Raw genomic sequence first — 20,700 nt, 5'->3', positions numbered from 1 at the left:
TTCTAATGATAATCCTTTTTGTTATTCTTTAGAAATTTAGAAAATGGTTTAAAAATTTAAATTTGCCATTCTGTAGGTTTTAGAAAATGAGCTAAGATTTCTAGACTACCTATATTTATCAACTTGGTATGCTCATTCTTTGTGAAGATAAATGGAAATATCTTATTTTTTTCTTTCCCTAGACCAGAGGAAGAGTCGTCTTCATCCTCCAGTGATGAAGATGAGGATGATAGGAAACAGATCGATGAACTACTAGGAAAAGTTGTATGTGTAGATTACGTTAGTTTGGATAAAAAGAAAGCACTATGGTTTCCTGCATTGGTGAGTAACTTCAGTATAAAAGAGTTTAAAATTCAACTATTTAGGTTCATGAAGAAAACAATTGATAATCTTACTAGTGTTTTTCATAGGTACAGAGTAGGGAAATGGTTTTAGCGTCATTTAGTTTACACAAAGATTACTTTCAAAATTGTCTTTGAGTACCAAGAACTCTTTTAAGTCATCCAAGAAAGGCAAAATTATGATAATTTTAGAGGGTAGGTATGTGGGAGTTCATTATACTGCTCTCTCTATTTTGGGTAGAAGATTCATAATGCAAACTTTTAAAACTTCTAAATTCATCATGCAAAAGACTGCAGAAGAAGAGAATCTTTCTTTTTCTACTGTTGTCTGCAAATGATGTCTACTTATCGTTCTTTTCAGTGAACATGATTTGTGTTCTTTATCCTGAATACTTATCAGTTCAGTGTTTTGCGCAAAGTAATTGCCCAATAAATGGCTAGCTCTTACAATTAAAACATATTGTATCTTACAATTAAAACTAAAGAGGGCAATTACTTGTTTTAATAAATATAAATACTTTATGATACCTTCGTACCTCTGCATATACCCATCTATCAGCCTAATAGATATTGGATACCTGCTATCTGCAAGGACTGTTAAGACCTTTACAAGGACTGGGCGCCTGGGTGGCTCAGTTGGTTAAGCGACTGCCTTCGGCTCAGGTCATGATCCTGGAGTCCCGGGATCGAGTCCTGCATCAGGCTCCCTGCTCAGCGGGGAGTCTGCTTCTCCTTCTGACCCTCCCCCCTCTCATGCTCTCTCTCTCTCATTCTCTCTCTCAAATAAATAAATAAAATCTTTAAAAAAAAAAAGACCTTTACAAGGACTGTGAGGCAGGTGATATTATTTATCCTCACTTAGGGATCAGGAGACTGATTATTGGGAAGGTTAAGTAACTTGGTTAATGGTGAGCTGAAAACAAATGTCAGTGTATATGATCATTTCTTTTTTCCTAAAGCACTAAGATTCTTTGTAATAATTTCTTTTGAAAACATGTTTTAAAAAACAGTTTTGTGTGTCTTTTTCTAAAATGACAGGAATATTAATTTTTCACTGTTAGTATATTCAGTATTAAGATTCTCTCGCCCATAGCTTCTAAATAGTTTCCTTGATGATAAGGAAAATATTTAAGGATTTATGATGTTGAATTGTCAGTAATTGGTGTAGGAACCATCACAGTATTATTTAAAGAATCTTAGAGATCCTCCCCCTCCAAATTGAGATCTTTTGGACAGTTATGAATAATTTTTGTCAACTAGAGTGTGAACTTGTGTTCTCGATTGAACAGTCAACATAATCACATAAATAGTATTTGGGTTTCAATTTTTAAAATTAGTTTTTATAAATTGAGTAAATTTTACAAGTGTTTAGTAATATCACTGTGTTAGGAAACAGTTGTACTCCTAGGACCTGTAAGTAGCCCCCATGTGTTGAGCACCTACCATGTCCAGGCACTGTATGAAGCTGGTCACATAAGTAGTCGCATTGAATCCTGAGACTGAAAAATACGGGGTATTCACCCCGTTTTAACAGAAGGAAATCTTAGCTTCCATGACTCACGCAGTCTTCCTTTTCATTTTCCTTCACTGTTTCTCCTCTAACCAGCCTTTAAATGTTGCTGTGCAAGGTTCAGAATATATCACTCTGTATTCTCTTTAGGGTGATCTCATCCCCTTTTATAGCATCGGTTGCAGAGTTAACAAACTGAAATGCCTTAGGGACCAAGGAAATCACACACATGAGTGAACAGGATGAAATATGGATTATCATTCCTGTGGCAGAATGGAAAACGAACCACTTACACACCAGCAGCAGCACTGGCCAAAGCTACCATATGCGTAGTTTTTGAAACCCATGAGAAAGTGTGAGTCCTTCGATAGCTCAGTGGTAGAGTGGAGGACTGCCAAACCCATGAGAAAAAAAGAAAAAGGTAGATTTTGTTCACAGTTTTAGAGCCAAGTTTAAGCCCCTGGTATTTAGGCTGTTGACTCCCAAGTTTATATCTTACAGTTCAGACTTCCATGGAGCTCTCCGGACTTGGGTATCTGTTTGGTATCTCCATTTGGCTGTCCTTCAGCCATCTCAACACTTAATAAGTTTAAAACTAAATGTATTCTTTCCTCCCTCCTTCCCAAACTTGGCCCTCCTCCAGTGTTTCATCTCACAGTGAATGACATCATTTGCACAAGACAAAAACCTGAGCATCCTCTGCTCACTCATCTCTTCACTTCCCTAATTACCTCTAATATTCTCTTTCCTTTAATATGCCATTGCCACCACTCTCTGTCTGAGTCACCACCACCTCTCTCACCTGGGTGATTGTGGTGGCTTCATCTCTTTCAACTCTTGCCCTTCTCTAGCCCATTTTCTTAAAAACAGCCGAAGTAATTTTATTTTATTCTTTTTTTTTTTTTAAGTTTTATTTATTTAAAATCTCTACCCCCCACGTGGGGCTTGAATTCAAGACCCTAAGGTCAAGGGTCATATGCTCTTCTGACTGAGCCAGCCAGGCATCCCCAAAGTAATTTTAATTTTTTTATTTTCATTTTTTCAAAGTAATTTTAATTTAATATTTTAAAAAGATTTTATTTATTTATTTGACAGAGACATAGCGAGAGCAGGAACACAAGCAGGGGGAGTGGGAGAGGGAGAAGCAGGCTTCCCGCGGAGCAGGGAAACCGAGGCGGGGCTGGATCCCAGGACCCTGGGATCATGACCTGAGCTAAAGGCGGATGCTTAATGACTGAGCCACCCAGGCGCCCCTCAAAGTAATTTTTAAAAGGCAAATCTAGTATAACATTACCCTGCTTCAGAGCCTTTCCTTAAAGATTTTAGATTTTATCCCTAAGAATTTTCATGACCTAAAAGACTGGAAAAACCTGAACCCTTCTTAACTCTCTTAATCAGTCCAGGCAGAAAGTTAGCCACACTGACCTTCTTTTGCTCTCTGGGGCGGGTTCCAGTGCTTGCTGTCTCTGGCCCTTCCCATTATTTGTTTCCATTGCTTGCAGCGCACCCGTTATATGACACACATGTGCATCTAGGCACATTGTTTGTCAGGCCATTTCCTACTCAGTCTTTTTTTTTTTTTTTTAAGATTTTTATTTATTTATTTGACAGACAGAGAGGGAACACAAGCAGGGGCAGCGGGAGACAGAGAAGCAGGCTTCCTGCCGAGCAAGGAGCCCGATGTGGGGCTCGATCCCAGGATCCTGGGATCATGACCTGAGCCGAAGGCAGACGCTTAACCGACTGAGCCACCCAGGCGCCTCTCCTACTCAGTCTTAAAAGCTGAGCTTAAGTGTTGGGTCTTCAGGAAAGTGGTCCCTGACTACCTAGATAAGGACTTAACACAGTAGCAGTTAAATACACGTGCACTTACTTGTTTAGTGCTTGTCTTCTATAGGGTGCAAGCTCCATGTGGGGAGGAGCAGTGACTGACTTGGTCTCTTTTTCTCCGGCATCTAGTACAGTACCTCGAGGTGGCAGTCAGTATCTGTAGAGTCACAAGAAGTGTATATGAGCAAATGCTAAGTATTTACTTAAGACTTTTTTTGACATGACAGGGAAGTTTCCCTCGATGCTAATAATGTATAAAAGACTTTCATCAGGGAGTTCATTCAGAATGCCGTCAACATTTAAAGAATGCTTAGTGCAATGCAGTTGCAGTTATGGAAAATGTTAACTAACTTCTTAAAGACTGAATTAGAACTAACCTGTTTCTAGCTCCTTTCTGACCTGTGGTGAGAGTACGTGCCTTTATGTACGGTTGTGTCATTTTTCAGAGCCGATAAGCCCATCCTTAGGACAAACCTGTCATACTTACTTAGCTCATTTTTCATTTAGAAATATACTATTCTTTTAACTTGTTCTTGGTGTACAGAGTGGGCTGTCTTGGAATTGAAATACTAAAAATTTATAGGTGTCTTGCATTAGCCTTTGGGAAGGCCCACTTTGACCTCACTTTAAATAGCAGCTGAGGCGGCTCCAGCTAAGTCCTCTCTTGGGGAGTGATCAGTCCTACACAGCCTGCATGTCTTTTTTAAAATGTTTACTTTTTAGAGTGGGTAGTATTATGAAGAAATTTTGGTGCCTGTTATACATATTTAAATGTAAATAGTAAGTAGAACCTCATCTGTATCTTTTTTAAGATCTAGACTGCTCTGATTGAGGTTCTGATACTGGCTCCCGTTTTGGTTCCCGCTGTTTTCCTAGCCGTGCTGCACACCCTCTGCTAAGGCTCGGGCTTTACCTTCGTTTTCCACCCCAGCCTCCACTTTCATCCCGGTGTTCTATTTCTGACTAGAACTTGGTCCACAGTGTCAGTCTAGGCATGGCCATGCTTCTGCTTTCAACACAAGCCTGTGCCAAAAACCGTGTGGGGAATCCAGAGAGCTGGAAGGATAGAGGATGTAAAATTAAAATTACTTGTGTGTATTCCCACATGTGTGTAGCTGTTTACCCTATAAACTAAAATTAGTTTTTAAACTTTAAGCTGAAACTGTTTTTTGAAAGGATTTAAATAGTTGATATTTATGTAAATATCTGTAAATTTTGCTTTTAGTTCTAATGGTTTTACACTTTTTTTTTAAAGGTGGTTTGTCCTGATTGTAGTGATGAAATTGCTGTGAAAAAAGACAATATTCTTGTTCGATCTTTCAAAGATGGCAAATTGTAAGTATGATTCACTAGGGATGAAAAGTATGCTGTTTTTCCATGTTAGGAAGATAAATGATAAATTAGTTTTTTCTAATGACTTATGCTTTTACTTTTCATCATACAGAATGTTTTAAACGAAGTAAGATCTTTTTCATATTATCATTTAAGTGATCTTATAGTCTGCTTTCCTTGTTCATTTGGGTTTTTTTTTTTAAACTCCCAGAGTTTCTAGACTCTCAGTATTACCTAGTTTATCAGTATTTGCCTGTATAGTAGCTGGTGATTTGTTGAGGCAAATTTAGATCTATCTACTATAATACTTGATTGCTATATATTTATTGATGTGTTTATTATTCTGGAATGTTTAGTTGGGCTCTAATATTTTTAGTTCTGTCCACTGGTTATACTGATACCTGTTGTATAACATTTGACTTCTGCAGTTCTAAGGGTTAAAATGGATTACTATAAATGTATGTTAAGTGTTCAAGTGATTTTTCCTATAGAACTTTTTTGGAACTGAGTTACGGATTTCTATGGGGTTTTTTTGTTTTGTTTTTTAGAATTGTGCGACTAGAAAAGTCATATATTTTATACTTTGCCTTATTCTGTGTCTATACCTTAAAATGATCATGTTTGGGTATTCAGGTTCTGAAAAGTGATTTTTAAAAACAATCTATGAAATCCACTTTAACAAAACAGATAATCAGAAATTTGAACACTGAAATTGAATACTGGTTGGATGATAGTAAGAAATTACTGTTAATTTTTAAACGTGTAGTAATGGTATTTGTTATGATTTTTAAAAAGACTTCTTTCAAACCTTCATAAGAAGTATATTATAAATCAAATTATATAGTATCTGGGATTTGCTGCAAAATAATCCACGAGGGAAGTATAGGGATATAAATGAAACAGTGACTATGAGTTCATGATTATTGTAGTTGGGTAATGGGTATGTGGTGGTTCATTGCGCTATTCTATTTCCTTTTGTATGTATTTGAAATTTTTAAAATAAAAAGTTAAAAAAATAGGCAGGTTGAAAAATGTATTTGGAATGGTTTTCAGGCTTTTGTAGATTGATTGATGTAAGCCAAATGCAGAAGAGCTGAATGATGTAGAACAATGATTTATTATTGTAAAATAGGAGGTATGTGTGATATATATGATAGAAACTCTCCCAGTTGCTTGCATCTGACCCCCTCCCTATGGTTGGAGAGTTCCATGAAGGATCTTAAATTATATATTAGAAGTTTGCTTGTGAGCCTAGAATCCAGTTTAAAAGCAGTTATTAGAAGAACATTTATATTATAAACAAGTACATTTTCTTCCAGTCTTAAATTTAGTAATCTCTTGTGATTATCCCAAGATAATGGCAAATTCTTACTATTTGACTTCTTTTTTATTGGATTGATCCTGCTCTCCAGATATTTTCATTTATTATTATTTTGGATAGCAGGATCAATATTTTCCTTATTGCCTTTAGCCAGGGACTCTTTGATATTTGAGAATACCTCGTAAAACATCTCTCAAGGAGGGGTCGTTCTGTAGATGATTACATATTTTAATATCCTGCCTAGCATTTCATTTGGGAATTGCAACACTGTGCAGTCACTTTCATGTAAATGTTAATGTTTCCATATTTTCAGCATCTTTCTGTGGTGTGTAATTGGACTCTTAATCTCTGTTGTGTTTTTGTGGCTTTTTTTTTCTTTAAAAAAAAAAAAAAATGTAGTACTTCAGTGCCAAGAAAGGATGTCCATGAAATTACTAGTGACACTGCACCAAAGCCTGATGCTATATTAAAACAAGGTAAGGATAATCTTGGAATAATTTATGGTTAATTTAAAAACTGCTGAAGTGTTTTTGAAGATCAAACTTTCTTTTGCTTTTTAAAAGAATACATATTTTTGAAGTTCTGTCTTTGAAGTTCCATTTGGTTCTGTGTGAATTACACTTTTGTAAATCTGTGTGTCTTTTGCTATTATAGGGCTGCTTTTTCTTTTTTAGCTTATAATCAGGGACAGTAATCTAAGAGTGGGAAGGAACTAGATCATCAGCCAGTTACCATAGACTTGCTTTGCCTAGTAAATAGAATATTTAGTTCCTGAGGATGGTAGAAACAGGAATCAAAAGTAATTTTGGGGGCGCCTGGGTGGCTCAGTCGGCTAAGCGGCTGCCTTCGGCTCAGGTCATGATCCCAGGATCCTGGGATCGAGCCCCGCATCGGGCTCCCCGCTCGGCGGGAAGCCTGCTTCTCCCTCTCCCTCTGCCTGCCACTCTGCCTACTTGTGCTGTCTCTCTGTCTGTCAAATAAATAAGTAAAATCTTTAAAAAAAAAAAAAGTAATTTTGATTTGGCATTTCTCATAGTATTACAATAGTTATATTTTATTGAGGAATATGCCGTAATTGCCTTTCTTACTTGGTTTTTGGCATTGTAGACAACTTTCTTATTGCCCAGGTTCATCAAATCTGATAATATGCTATGTAGACTAGTTAAAAATCACCAAGAATTTGTGGCTTAGAGTTCATGTCCATGTATTGTAAAACAAAAATAATTGTGTCTCACCAATTTTGGTTTAAGCTAATTATTAATATAATTTTAATTCATGTTTTACTAGGAATGAAGATAACATATCTATAGTACATTTTCAGCTATTGTGTGTTCAATACAGTGGCTCTGTGCTTGATATATAATGCTGTTTAATAGTCATTTGTTGGACCAATGATCAGAAATTTACCTGTCTTAAAGTTGTTTATACTAGGCATGTTTAATTTTTGTTTAAAAGAAGAAAACTGCTCTTTTCGTTTGTATTTGTTTGAACCTAAGTCACCTTCTAATAGCAGTAGTTTGCCATCTATAAATTGGGTCCCGATGCTTAGGACTGCTGGGTTTTAAATGAGTCGCTACAGAACAGTGCCTGGCACACAGCAAACACTTGATAAATGTCCGTGCTTTTAGCACAGTGGTTAATTTTTTATCTTGTTTAATGTTACTAGACAAATCAGTTGTCTTAATTTCTCCAGTTCACATAGTTTTTGGTCCTCTCTGCAGCCTTCGATCAGGCCCTTGAGTTTCATAAAAGTAGAACTATTCCTGCTAACTGGAAGACTGAACTGAAGGAAGATAGTTCTAGCAGTGAGGCGGAGGAAGAAGAGGAGGAGGAAGATGATGAAAAGGAAAAGGAGGATAATAGCAGTGAAGAAGAGGTAAGGGCAAACAGTTGATGTCTTTTAAAATTCAGAGTAACAGTTGGGTTTCCTCTGTGAGTTAGGATTTGGCACAAAGTCATCAATCACTTCAGTGTTTTTAGTATCAGAAATATTTCGTAATAAAAATGTGCTTGTGCTATCCATCATAACCAAGTAGTTTGCTTGCTTATTTAAAATAGAAATATGGTCTTGGGAAATTAAAAATATTAAGTATAGTTATTTCGGTAACCTCAGAAATGTTTCTTAATCTTGCCGTGCTTTTGGTTTATCAGATAATAAGGGAAATACCCACCTAATGTAGCAAAGTGCTGCTTTCAGCACTGCTTTCATCAGAGTGATGCTTTTCATCATTGTGTGGCCAGCCGTCACCTCCTACAGTGTTTTCATCTGCATATTTTATTGAAATACCTAGAGAAGTATAAAATATATCTTCTATCTAGTATTATTAAAAGAATAATCAGCAAAAAAGGATTAATATCTCTTTGATTGAGAGAATCTTAAATAATTATATCTAATACAAATGGGTGGATAGTTCTAATTAGATCATAAATAAAGCATCTATGAATTTATATGGATCAAGGAAATAAAGTTTTAGATTACTGTAAATGGTACTTTAGGTCTAGCAGTGATAAGTACCAAAAAAAGATGTCCATGATATTACTAGTGACATTGCACCACTGTACTTGTTAATGATACTTCCTAGAAGTTATTGGTGAATGGTGCAGATAATGAAGGCTGTATATTTGACCACCAAGCAAACTGGACTGAATGTTTTCAGGAAACTAGTAAGTTAATGTCAATATGTAGTATTTTAGGTAAGTTATTAAATTCTGCCATCTAACTGTAATGAACAACTATTGATGAAATAGGATTGTTTTAGAGTTTATGTTTTATGACATAGTGCTTTATGATGACAGTGTGTAGTGTAAAAGTTTCTCGGCTTTAGTCTTCCCCACTGCTTTCTGTTTAAAATGCCAAAATGAACAAGCAATCCTTTGCTTAAAACCTCCCCAATAGCTTCTTAATCACCCTAAAAGTCAAGTTTCACTTATAGAACCTCGTTTACAGTCCGGCCCCACCTTCATATCCCTTCTCTTGGCATCCCTTGCCACTTTGAACTTGATGCTGTAGCCATATTAAATTACATACCTTGTTTCTACTCAACCTGTACACATACCAGTACCTCTACCTACAGTGCCCTTCCCTGTTCTCCACCACTTAGCCTGGCAAACTCCTATTCAGTTTTCAGAACCTTATTAACATGTCACCTCTGTAAAGGGAAGCCATCTGTGAAGTATCACCTCCTTCACCCAAGGAAAGTCAATCACTCCATTTGCTAATCTAACCTGATACCGTTCCTTGTGCATGTTTTTGTTATTTAAAACCCCCACCCACACTTACTGTCTGTTTTCTCCCCTATAAGCTCCTCAAGGGTAAAGGACTCTGTGTTAACTTGATAGTGTCTGTCAGAAGGTATAACATGTAAATAAATGAGGGTCAATAAATATTAGTTACTAAAATCTTTGTTGCTTAGATTTGTGTTCTATAAAAGTTTTTGTAAAAGCAAATCTGGTTTCTAGTTTAAACATTTTCTTAAGTTAAATACAAACCTCACTGAAAGATTTTTGTGACAGGAATACATTTGGCAGTTTATGAAAGTCAAATATTGTATGGGGGCATTTAAGATAGTATCTTAGATTTATATCTGATTACTTTACCAAAGCCTAGCTCTGTGGACCATGTTTAAATTGAGAAGTGCAGTGTTTTGTTTTGTTTTTTATAAACAAATTAATAATTGTCATTTATTCTTCTCTGCTCAACCAGCAGACGTAAAGGTTTATCAACATGGATTTTGTTTCTGGTTTTTAACTTGCCTTCCTTCGCTCTGCTAGCTTTTGAAATAAAGGGGTAAATGTCAAAACAGTGGCATTAGACAGAGGATTTTTAAAATTAAAATGATAGAGTTATTTAGACTATCACTTGAAAAGTATGCTCTTAAGTTTTACCATCAGAGATAAATTTGTTTCAGCCAGAGTAACTGTAAGATGTGGATTTTGTATCACTTTCTCTGCAGTTACTCCTGATCATGTTCTCTAATGGAAGGCTCCATCGCTTATTTTTCTTTTATTTGATTCAGCACCTAGCATAGTGCCTACACTTACTGGTGCTCATTAAGTGGTTTGTTGAATGGATGATAGTCACTGAATTGATGAGTTCCTCCATCTCACCTACTACCCTGCTCCTTGCAGGTTGCTTCAGGACCAGCTCCCTACTGCCACAGCCCCTGGCCACAGCAGCAAGAAGCTAGTCCCTCCCTTGTAATTGATAAATCGGGGAACTATTTTATTACTTGAAGATTTCCCTAAGTCTGAATCTTCAGGTATTGTAGATCAAGTTTGTTCCCCACTTTACTGATTTTCTAAGCTTGAAGTGCTATACAGTGGGGCTGTATATAATGAAGGATACTTGTAGTTAGAGCTAAGGGGACCCACACCTGTATAGTTCTGGAGGAGCAACAAGAGAGTCAGTTTTGGTGTTAAACCCTGACCCAATTTAATATAAGTGAGAGTAGGTCTTCTTGAGCCTGTGGCCCTGATTTAAAGAATAGATATCTGATATGATAAAAAGCTCATGAGCCATCTTGCTAAGTCTCATTTCTTGTATGAGAATTTACATTTGGAATTGTCACTGTTGAGATACCTTTTAGGACATATTCCTTTGGAAAGCATAAAATGTCTAGACTTGCCTGGTCTTGAACAGCTTAGTGTTAAGAAATAATTTTTACTTGGTAAAACAAGCCTTTGAAATATTTTAGTGAATATTAGTCTCTGCTGTTGGTAGGAAATCTTATATTATTAAAATGCTTCCTTGAGGAAAATAATACTCTCTTCTTCTGTGACCAAAATTAGGAAGAAATAGAACCATTTCCAGAAGAAAGGGAGAACTTTCTTCAGCAGTTATACAAATTTATGGAGGATAGAGGTGAGTTTTTTTTTAATTCATGATTAGTATTATAATATATCATACAGTTAATTAATACTTTAAGAATTCTGTTCATTAAGCTTCATGTCATGTAGTAATCATGGCTCTCTTCTTGATTGCCAGCGTCACCAGCACCTAGCATCATACCTGTCATATAGTAAATGGAATGAGGACTTTGACAGTATTCTGATAGATATTATGGCCATGGACCCATATGGCCTGATTTCTGTCCTCGTCTGGCCACCCATCCATGGGTCCCCAAAGAATGCTTAATACTAGGGAGCAGTAGCAGAATGAGAATCATAGTACCATTTTATTTGCACCTACACAGGTGCTTTTATGTTATAAGCCTCCCTCTCCAGAATCACTGTTTGGTATACCTAGGATGTGTCTTTGTGTGTGTGTGTGTGTGTGTGTGTGTGTCTGTGTTATGTGTACATGTGAGTGAGAGAGGGAGGGAGGGAGAGAGACCTCATACTCTAAGATGCCATAAGTCTTCTTGTGACCCAGCCACACAGAACTAAGCAGAGAATTAAACCATCCAAAGAGAGTTAGACGTAGAGAAAGGTGACAGAGTCTCAAGGTAAGCCTTGGCTTAGCTGTTTGAATCTGCCTAATGTTGTTAAAGAAATGCAAGGATTGAGGGAAAGGGATATGGGTCCTAACCTTTAATTTACGGTAGTGACCTAGTCCTCTAGTAACTATGGCCCTGTTACTCTGTTGCTTATCTGCTCTTCAAGGAGAGTATAGTGTCTCCTTTCCTGGGAAGATGCTAGAAAGGGAGTGGGGAGAGGCAGAAAGCTTTTTAGCTTGAGGAGAAGGACAAAATGAATGAATAATATTTGGAAGTACCACTGTACCCTGGGAATTAATTTTCTTGTGGGATGGGAATTAATATTTTTTAAATCCTCATTTGTATTGCTGATTAAGTAGAAGGTGGCTTGGTTTGTCTTTTGCTCTCATAAGTGATAGTGGCTACTGTAATGTAGGTATCTTTTTATTGTTTGATATGAAATGTCTTTGCTTTCTGACTTATTTCTTTGTGTGAAAGGAGGCTTGGCCTAAGAAGGTAAGCAATTTCTTAGGCTTTTATATAAGATAAATAAAAAAGAAAATTTAAAAAGCTAATACTAGAAAGAGTGATAAAATATGACCGTGCCAGTCATAGGTTGTTTTGAAAGGGCCACAGTTGCCCATTATTTCCTCTACCAGTTTCTGATGGTTTGGTAGTTTTAGTGTCCTTGCCTTGCATGGTCCACATTAGAAAGAAACAAAACTAGGGGTGCCTGGGTGGCTCAGTCGATTGAGTGTCTGACTCTTGGTTTTGGCTCAGGTCATGATCTCATGAGTCGTGAAATGCAGCCCCATGTTGGGCTCTGTGCTCAGCGGGGAGTGTGCTTGGGATTCTCTCTCTCCCTCTGCCCCTGATGACGCCCCCTCCCCGCGCACTCTTTCAAATAAATAAATACCTTTAGAAAGAAACAAAACCATATAGTCTTACCCTGGAATCATTGTTTAGACTAGTCACCAGTTAATAACATACAAAGAAAGTATCATGAAAATCACTCTCATTGTGAAGCAGTTGCCCGTTAATTATCTTAGCCCTTTCTTCAGTTCTACTAAACCTTGTTTCCTTGATTTAAAAAAATTTTGTTCTGTTGGTATTTTATTTTGGTTTATCGGCTATTTACTGTTTTGCTCATTAGGGAAATGAAAATTGAGTGAAATCATATAAGGTTTTGAAAATCTGGTAGGAGAAATTTTTAAAAATGAAATGGGCTTAAGTAGACATCATGTTTTTGATTAACAAGGGATTTGTTTTCTCATATATATACATCTTGCACTATATATAGTCAGATATTCAGTGGTGATATCTGAATCTTTTGTAATTTTAAATAAAAAATGTAACATGGTTATAATATATTTTGTATTTTCTTTAATAGGCACACCTATTAACAAACGGCCTGTACTTGGATATCGAAATTTGAATCTCTTTAAGTTATTCAGACTTGTACACAAGCTTGGAGGATTTGATAATGTAAGTATTACAGTTAGAAATGAAACATGTTTTTTCATACATGTTTTCTTATCTAAAAATTACCTAGAATTGTATACTAATAAAAACTTAAGAGTAGAAGGAAAAGAAAATGGAAAGCACAAGTTAGAAACAGGTAGCTTCCTTAGACCAAATTTAAATTCAATTAAGGATTTTTTCAAATGAACTTTCTGATTTACTGTTAAGTTTGTCAAACTTTCATAAACCACCTGTGTATGTCTGAGTCACAGCACAACCATATTGGTAGAAATTCCTTCTATGTTTCTTTTCCACTAGACTGTAAGGTCCTTGAGAGTTAATCTTCTTTATATCCTTTATCTCTTCCATTGTGTCTGACACACACACACACACACGTACATGCACATATGTATATGTAGAAACATGCAGAAAAATCATCGTTGAACTGAAGAAATTAACTTAAGGTCGCCATGATGTATGGTGTCCATTCAATTAAGATTATTCGGGGGGGAAAAAGTATTCTGTAGATAAAATGTTTTACTAAGATCCTTAGAACTGCTTTGATTTATTAAGCTTACAGGTTTTATGGGAACTAATAGATTACTTAAAGAATTTTATCTGTGTCTCTTCATTACAAATTTTGATTTAGAAACCTGAATATTTTCTTAGGTACTACGCTAGAGCTAATTTAAAAATCAAATGGCTTAATATTTCAACATTTGTAATTCTGAGATTTGTTAGAATACTAAAACTTACTTTAAAATATTGTTGTATACCAAAATTTTTATTTAGAATTTATTAAGCTAGTTATTTTTCATTCCTTTGAGACCAGAACCAACACATATAAACATATATATGCTGCATTAATCAAAATTTTATTATATTCCCACCTTTTACTTTCGGAGTTTTCATTTTACTTTGTCTGTTAGATTGAAAGTGGAGCTGTTTGGAAACAAGTCTACCAAGATCTTGGAATCCCCGTCTTAAATTCAGCTGCAGGATACAACGTTAAATGTGCTTATAAAAAGTAAGTCAGTGTACTTGATATACCTACATTCATTACTTTATCTAGAAAGCAGGTTAGAATTTACTGTATAACTGAGGCTAATTATTTCTTCTAAGAAGAAATCAGAAATTTTTACTAGACTAATCACTCTATAATAGCATTTTCTACAGTGTATTCTACGAATACTAGATCAAGGAGATATTCTCTGAAGAAAGTTTTTGTGGCCAAGTAAATTTGGAAAGTACTGTGTAGAAGTTAAAATGCCAAAGTGTTAAAAAGTCAAGGGTTGAATCCTGGTTCTGCCAGTTATTAGCTTTTGTGCCTCCAGGACCATTTCTTTATTCTCCTAAGCTTCAGTTTCCTCGTTTGTAAGATGGGATGTTAGTCCTTGCCTCGTTGGATTACTCTGATGATTAAATGAGATTTCATGTGAATGAAGAGGCCTAGTGCATGGCATGTAAGAAGTGCTCAACAGATTGATACTCTACTAATACCTTAATAACTACTGTTGTTACATTACTCTATTTAACATTCTGACTATCTTTTCACTTTTAGTGTAGTTTTTTTTTTAAAGATTTATTTATTTGAGGGGCGCCTGGGTGGCTCAGTCATTAAGCGTCTGCCTTCGGCTCGGGTCATGGTCCCGGGGTCCTGGGATGGAGCCCCACATCGGGCTCCCTGCTCAGTGGGAAGCCTGCTTATCCCTCTCCCACTCCCCCCTGCTTGTGTTCCCTCTCTTGCTGTGTCTCTGTCAAATAAATAAATAAATAAAATCTTTAAAAAAAAAAAAAAAGATTTATTTGAGAGAGAGGGAGGGGGCTGGGCAGAGGGAGAGGAAGAGAGAGTCTTAGGAAGACTGCTGAGCATGGAGCCCAACACAGGGCTTGATCTCAGGACCCTGAGAACAAGACCTGTGCCAAAACCGAGTCGGATGCTCAACTGACGGCACTACCCAGGCGCCCCTAGTGTAGTTTTTTAATGACGTTTTTTCTTTGAAAAATGTTTCTGTTTGGGTTAAAGAGATTGGGAAGAACTGAACTAGAATAAACGAGAGTATCTGAGAACTTAAAAGAACACATTTTAAAAACCATAACTCTACAGCAATATTTTGAAATGTTTTCCCAAATGTAATTTCTCTTCATGTTTCCAGATACTTATATGGTTTTGAGGAGTACTGTAGGTCGGCCAATATTGAATTTCAGATGGCATTGCCGGAGAAAGTTGTTAACAAGCCATGTAAAGAGTGTGAAAATGTAAAAGAAATAAAAGTTAAGGAAGAAATTGAACCAGAAATCAAAGAAATAAAGATTGAAGAGGAGGAGAACATAATACCAAAAGAAGAAAAACCTACTGATGATGATACTGAAAGAAAGGAAAATATTAAACCCTCTCTGGTAAATCAGATACTGTTAATAGTGTTATGCCTTCTTTGATATATTTTCTACCTAGTCTGTAAAGTTTTCATAGCTAATTTATCGTAAAATGTTATACTTTATTTTTTGTGCGTTTTCTTCATTAAGTGCTATTTTTGTATTTAAAATTAGTTGTTAGCTATTTTTTCTTAGTGTTTTAGTAATGGCAGGAGTTTCTTAAAATAACTACTACCTTTCTCAATATTAGTATTGGTTGGCACTTCCTTTTGCTAACAGTTAGATCATGAAATTAGGTTGACAGTGTATACTTTTGTTGGTTTAGTTCCTCTGATCTTTTTCTAGGGAAGTAAAAAGAATTTATTAGACTCTATACCTACACAGTCTGATCAGGAAAAAGAAGTTAACATGAAAAAAACAGAAGAAAATGAAAATCTGGAGGATAAAGATGAGGAGACAACTGGGGTAGATGAATCCCTCAGCATAAAGGTAGAAGCTGAAGAAGAAAAAGCAAAATCTGGGTAAGAAATTTGTTTTTGGTTAAGATGCATTTTGGCTGAATGAATTCTAGTAATTTGCTTTTTGTTTGTGTGTGCATGTTTGAATCTAAATTTGACAAAATACAGGATTATTGAGTGGTTTGCATTTATTATGTAAGTAACATTTGCCTCCTTCAGAGACCCCACTAAATGCTACTTTGTAGCAAAAGGTCATATTTTTGATCCATTCTTCTTGCTCTCATCATGGAAATTTATGAAATTTTGAGCTAGAGAAAAAGTACTTCTTACCACATTAAGCTCTTCTGAATAACCAGATAATATAAATTTGGGAAGATGGCTTTCTGTAATGTTTTGTAGATGGAATGTTGGCTCTAGATTTTAAGAGTTGTACTAATTTCTTAAGCAAAAAATAAGAATGGAAAAGTGCTAATAATTAGTTTTCAAAAGGCCAAAATTGTTATATTGTGTTTAATGTGACAGTAGCAATTTCTTGTTTTGGTCAGTTTGGAATGATGAACTTATTTATTTAGCAATGTAATTTATGCACTGCCAGTGAACCCCTGGATTTTGTAGGTGATTTTTGGCATCTGGTCTTATTTCTGAGATTTTTAAACAACCTAAACATCTCCATTGTTAATGGTCCCTTTAAATAAGTACAACCAAATGTTTTTGATCATTTTAGTATTTTTCTGAAATTTGGCCACAGCATGCAGACAAGCAGGGAAGGGAAGCAAAATATGCTTCCTGAATATAGTGAAAGGTGTTTGTTTAGTATACTTTGTTATTATATATCTTTGTACAAATGTGTATATCGAGTACTCCACTGCTATTGGAGATTATCTCAGCTGTTAAGAAACTTAGTAAGTACTTAGCTTTTTGCCTAAAATCTCTTGATCATTTTAGTGTCCTCTGAAATTTTGGTTGTAGCATGCAGATAAACATGGAAGGAAAACCTGGGTTTAGATAAATACAGTATAAGTGTTTTCTCATTATACTTGGTGTTGTAGTCCTGTGTGCACGTGTATATTTGAAGTACTCGTATCTGCTACTGGAGACTATTTCAACTCTTAAGAAACTTAGTAAGGAATCAGCTTTTTGCCTAAAAATCTGATTTTCATATCTGCATGTATTTCTGGAATATCTACTGTGTGGGAGGCACTGTGATAAGCCTGTATTTTCTTTTTGTTACTAGTAATTAATTTTTCAAGTTGGTATTTCAGCTGATTTTATAGTGTAAACTATATATTGTAGGTTTTAAAAAATTCCTTAACTATATAGCTTTTTAGTTTACTATATATATTTATAAATGTTTCATACCACAAACTGAAATTTTCCTGCTGTGACTGCCCTAATTTGGTAGATGTTCTTCAGAAGTGTTGTGTGTTGGGAATGTCCAAGATTGATTTCTGAATTTTATTAGATAAGTGCAATAGAAAATTTTACAATTATAAAGAATCATATGTATTTCTCTAGCATGTAAACTTTCTCTAAGTAATTAGCTACTACCAAGAACTTTCCGTGTCCTTCTCTTATAGTCTAGGTATAGGAGATTAAATAAGTTAATTCAGGTAAAATGCCAGGTTCAGTGCCTGGCTCATAGTAGGTATTAATAAATTACAGGTTTAAAAAAAATTTGTTCCATTGTAAGGAGTGTGACATCAAAATGGGAAAATTTGGTATTTCTTTGTGAATTCAGATGAAAAATACTAATACATTTGGTTTCTCAAAATACAGTTCTTTAAACGATAAGTAACTGTGTGTGTGTGTGTGCGCCCGCACGCTCATGCACGTGCGCAGGTGCAGCATGCATGTGGGTGTGAGTGAGTTATATATATAAATTTAATATTTAAAATCTGTATGCTGGTTACTTTTTATACTTTCAAAGGGTATCTTTGTTCTGTGTTCTATCTTGTTTAGTGCATTTACCTCTGATTTTTGCCACTGAATTACTAGAGGAAAGAGTAGAATATTTTATTTGGCTGATAGTAATTGTGTTGTTTGCTTTTTTATACTTTAGTATATTATTTAAGTGCTCTTCATTTGGTTTGTGTCAGAGGTTGATATTCAATGCAAAATTTTATTTTTAATTTTTGATTGCTTTATTATTACAGAGTATTAGGGTTTTATTCCAGATTAAAGATTGCCCTGGCTGCTACTTAAAGTAGGATTGTGCTTGCTATTATTGGCATTTACCAGTTGTGCTCAGTGCACTGTATAATGTAAGACCTAGTTTAGAGTTTGTTTTCATTTAAAAATATCTTAGACGTTTTATTCTATATCTCTCTTTTCCCAATATATGATGATTCTGAGGTACATGATAAATCTCTTCAGTGCATAGTAAATTGCTTCTTTTGTTGTGGCCACTAAAATACACTTCCTTTTCTCTCTGATATGCAGAGCTATAAGTTTATGATTTAAACAAGTAATATTCTTCCCCAAAAAAATGTCTTAAGCATTTTAATTTATATATATATATAAACATTTATTTATTTAAAATTGTTAATAATAGTTTATCATCCATAATACCCTTTCTGGTAATTTTCTAGATATTTTAGCCTTGCTAATAATTATTTCTTTATTATAGACATGTTAATGTATTTTTAATAATAGAGTTCCTATTTTTACCTCAGATTATAGCTGGTTTTGTTTAGGTCTTAATTTTTAAGTACCTATTCATTTGAATATAAATGAGTCTTTAAAAATAGAAATAATTCTTGAGATTCTGTAGACTTTGTGATGTATTTCAGAGAAAACTGATGCATTTGTTACTTCTGTAAACTTAGACTTAATTTCACAAGACTATTAGGTTTCCTTTCATCCCTCTTGGCTCACTATGTAGAAGCAAAGGCGTAGAAGAATAAAAAATCATTATAGTGTTGCTTATGTTACTATAGATTATTTTTGTTGCTTACACAACTGCATATTTAGGAATGATAATAAAGTATGTTATTGCTAAAAAGTTTGCATAGAAGAATATAAAACCAATTATCAGTGTAGAAAGCATTTTATATAAATATTATATTAATCAACTTTTAAAGCATAATTACTTAGCTATCTTGTGGTTCTGTTTTATGATCTTTGTCAGCTCTAAAGTGATGGATTCTTTTTGAGAGAAAAATTGTAAAAAGTATAGACATAGTTTTTATACTGTACAGCAGATAAAAACTTAGAACTGAATATAGTTGAATTTCATTTTGAAGTTTTTTAAAAATAAATCTAGTGTTTGGAAAGATTTATAATTTAAGATTTTCTCCAACTTGTTTAATACAGATTTGTGGCTAATATAAAATGAATGTGAATGCTCAATTTTAAAAAGTGCACAATATTGAGAAGATTGAAATGGTCACAGTGCTGCTTCTAGAATGATTTGACTTTTAGTTTGATATTACTTGGACTTGGCCTTATATACATATTTCATTGGAACTTCAAAGTTGAGAGAATTGTTAGAAGACTTTCAGTAAATATACGGTAAAGAAAGCAGAAATTGTAGCAAAGTTTAGAAGAATAGAAAGAAAAAACTTGATGTGATATTGATGTGAAATTAATCAGATATTCCCATGAAAGGTAAAATAATATTTCAGTTAGCATAACTTTTGAAATTTTGGTTGGAGCACCTTTTGAACTCAGTAAGACTAGCTGTTGGCTAGTAAAAGTTTTGTTTTAAACAACATGAGGCTGGAAAATTTGAATAAAAATAACTTTTAGTCTGAAAATGGCTCTCAGGTGTAATGATTTTTGTTTTTGTCAACACTTTTGTATAAAACATTTTTATAATAAAACATGAAAAAGTTGTTACAGTCGACCTTACTAGTTTCTTATACAACTTCTGTTCTGGCTGCTGGAAATTTTCTTTTAATGCATTTTTCAATCTTCATTTTCTCTAAATTTATCTTTCTGTAACCATGGTCATCTTATACAGTTTTAGTTTTTAACGTTACGTTGAAACTCAGAATTTCATACACATGGAACCTGCTGTTCCCGGAGCAGTCACAGCCACGATTTTTATCATTTTATGTGGTTTGGAACTGAAAAGCTTATGAGGTGTCTTTTATTAACTGCAATTTTTTAAACCTTTCAAGAGATGAAACGAATAAAGAGGAAGATGAAGATGATGAAGAAGCAGAAGAGGAGGAGGAGGAGGAGGAAGAGGATGAAGAGGATGATGACAACAATGAGGAAGAGGAGTTTGAATGCTATCCACCAGGCATGAAAGTCCAAGTGCGGTATGGACGAGGGAAAAATCAAAAAATGTATGAAGCTAGTATTAAAGATTCTGATGTCGAAGGTGGAGAGGTCCTTTACTTGGTGCATTACTGCGGATGGAATGTGAGGTAACTTGAGTTTTAGCTAGTGATTACTACCTAAAAACACTTATAAAATAATTTTCTATTTTAAAATTGAATTAACGAATTACAGACTTGTCAGTATTCTAATTGAGGTCATAGTAAAAAAATGTAGATTTTAGCATGTAAATGCCTCACGTAGTGACTTCCTACTTACTGTTTTTAATACTTACAAGATATCCTTAGTGTCTAGAAAACTGAAATCTATCCAGTTGATTTTTGTGTTATACATGTAGATTAACAGAGGCAACGTTGGTGAAATTATAGAAAAA

General features: G+C 34.9%; 1 protein-coding gene across 4 annotated transcripts in view; it reads left to right on the top strand.

The window, feature by feature from the left end:
* ARID4B (AT-rich interaction domain 4B) overlaps positions 1 to 20,700 on the top strand; it is a 145,875-nt gene that overhangs the window by 83,988 nt on the left and 41,187 nt on the right. For 2 of the 4 annotated variants that reach the window (XM_035008490.1, XM_035008489.1), the window contains exons 8-17: positions 183 to 321; positions 4,937 to 5,016; positions 6,734 to 6,810; positions 8,056 to 8,210; positions 11,123 to 11,195; positions 13,139 to 13,233; positions 14,139 to 14,236; positions 15,366 to 15,609; positions 15,931 to 16,106; positions 20,165 to 20,416. In XM_035008490.1, the coding sequence (XP_034864381.1) occupies positions 183 to 321; positions 4,937 to 5,016; positions 6,734 to 6,810; positions 8,056 to 8,210; positions 11,123 to 11,195; positions 13,139 to 13,233; positions 14,139 to 14,236; positions 15,366 to 15,609; positions 15,931 to 16,106; positions 20,165 to 20,416 (1,389 nt within the window). The remainder of the gene's footprint in view (positions 1 to 182; positions 322 to 4,936; positions 5,017 to 6,733; positions 6,811 to 8,055; positions 8,211 to 11,122; positions 11,196 to 13,138; positions 13,234 to 14,138; positions 14,237 to 15,365; positions 15,610 to 15,930; positions 16,107 to 20,164; positions 20,417 to 20,700) is intronic. The other 2 variants (XM_035008491.1, XM_035008492.1) reach the window with 2 other exon arrangements.

The sequence above is a fragment of the Mirounga leonina genome, unplaced genomic scaffold (genome assembly GCF_011800145.1).
Source record: "Mirounga leonina isolate KUSES-001 unplaced genomic scaffold, KU_Mleo_1.0 Mir_152, whole genome shotgun sequence".
Taxonomy (NCBI): domain Eukaryota; kingdom Metazoa; phylum Chordata; class Mammalia; order Carnivora; family Phocidae; genus Mirounga; species Mirounga leonina.
This window is presented reverse-complemented; position numbering and strand designations above follow the sequence as displayed.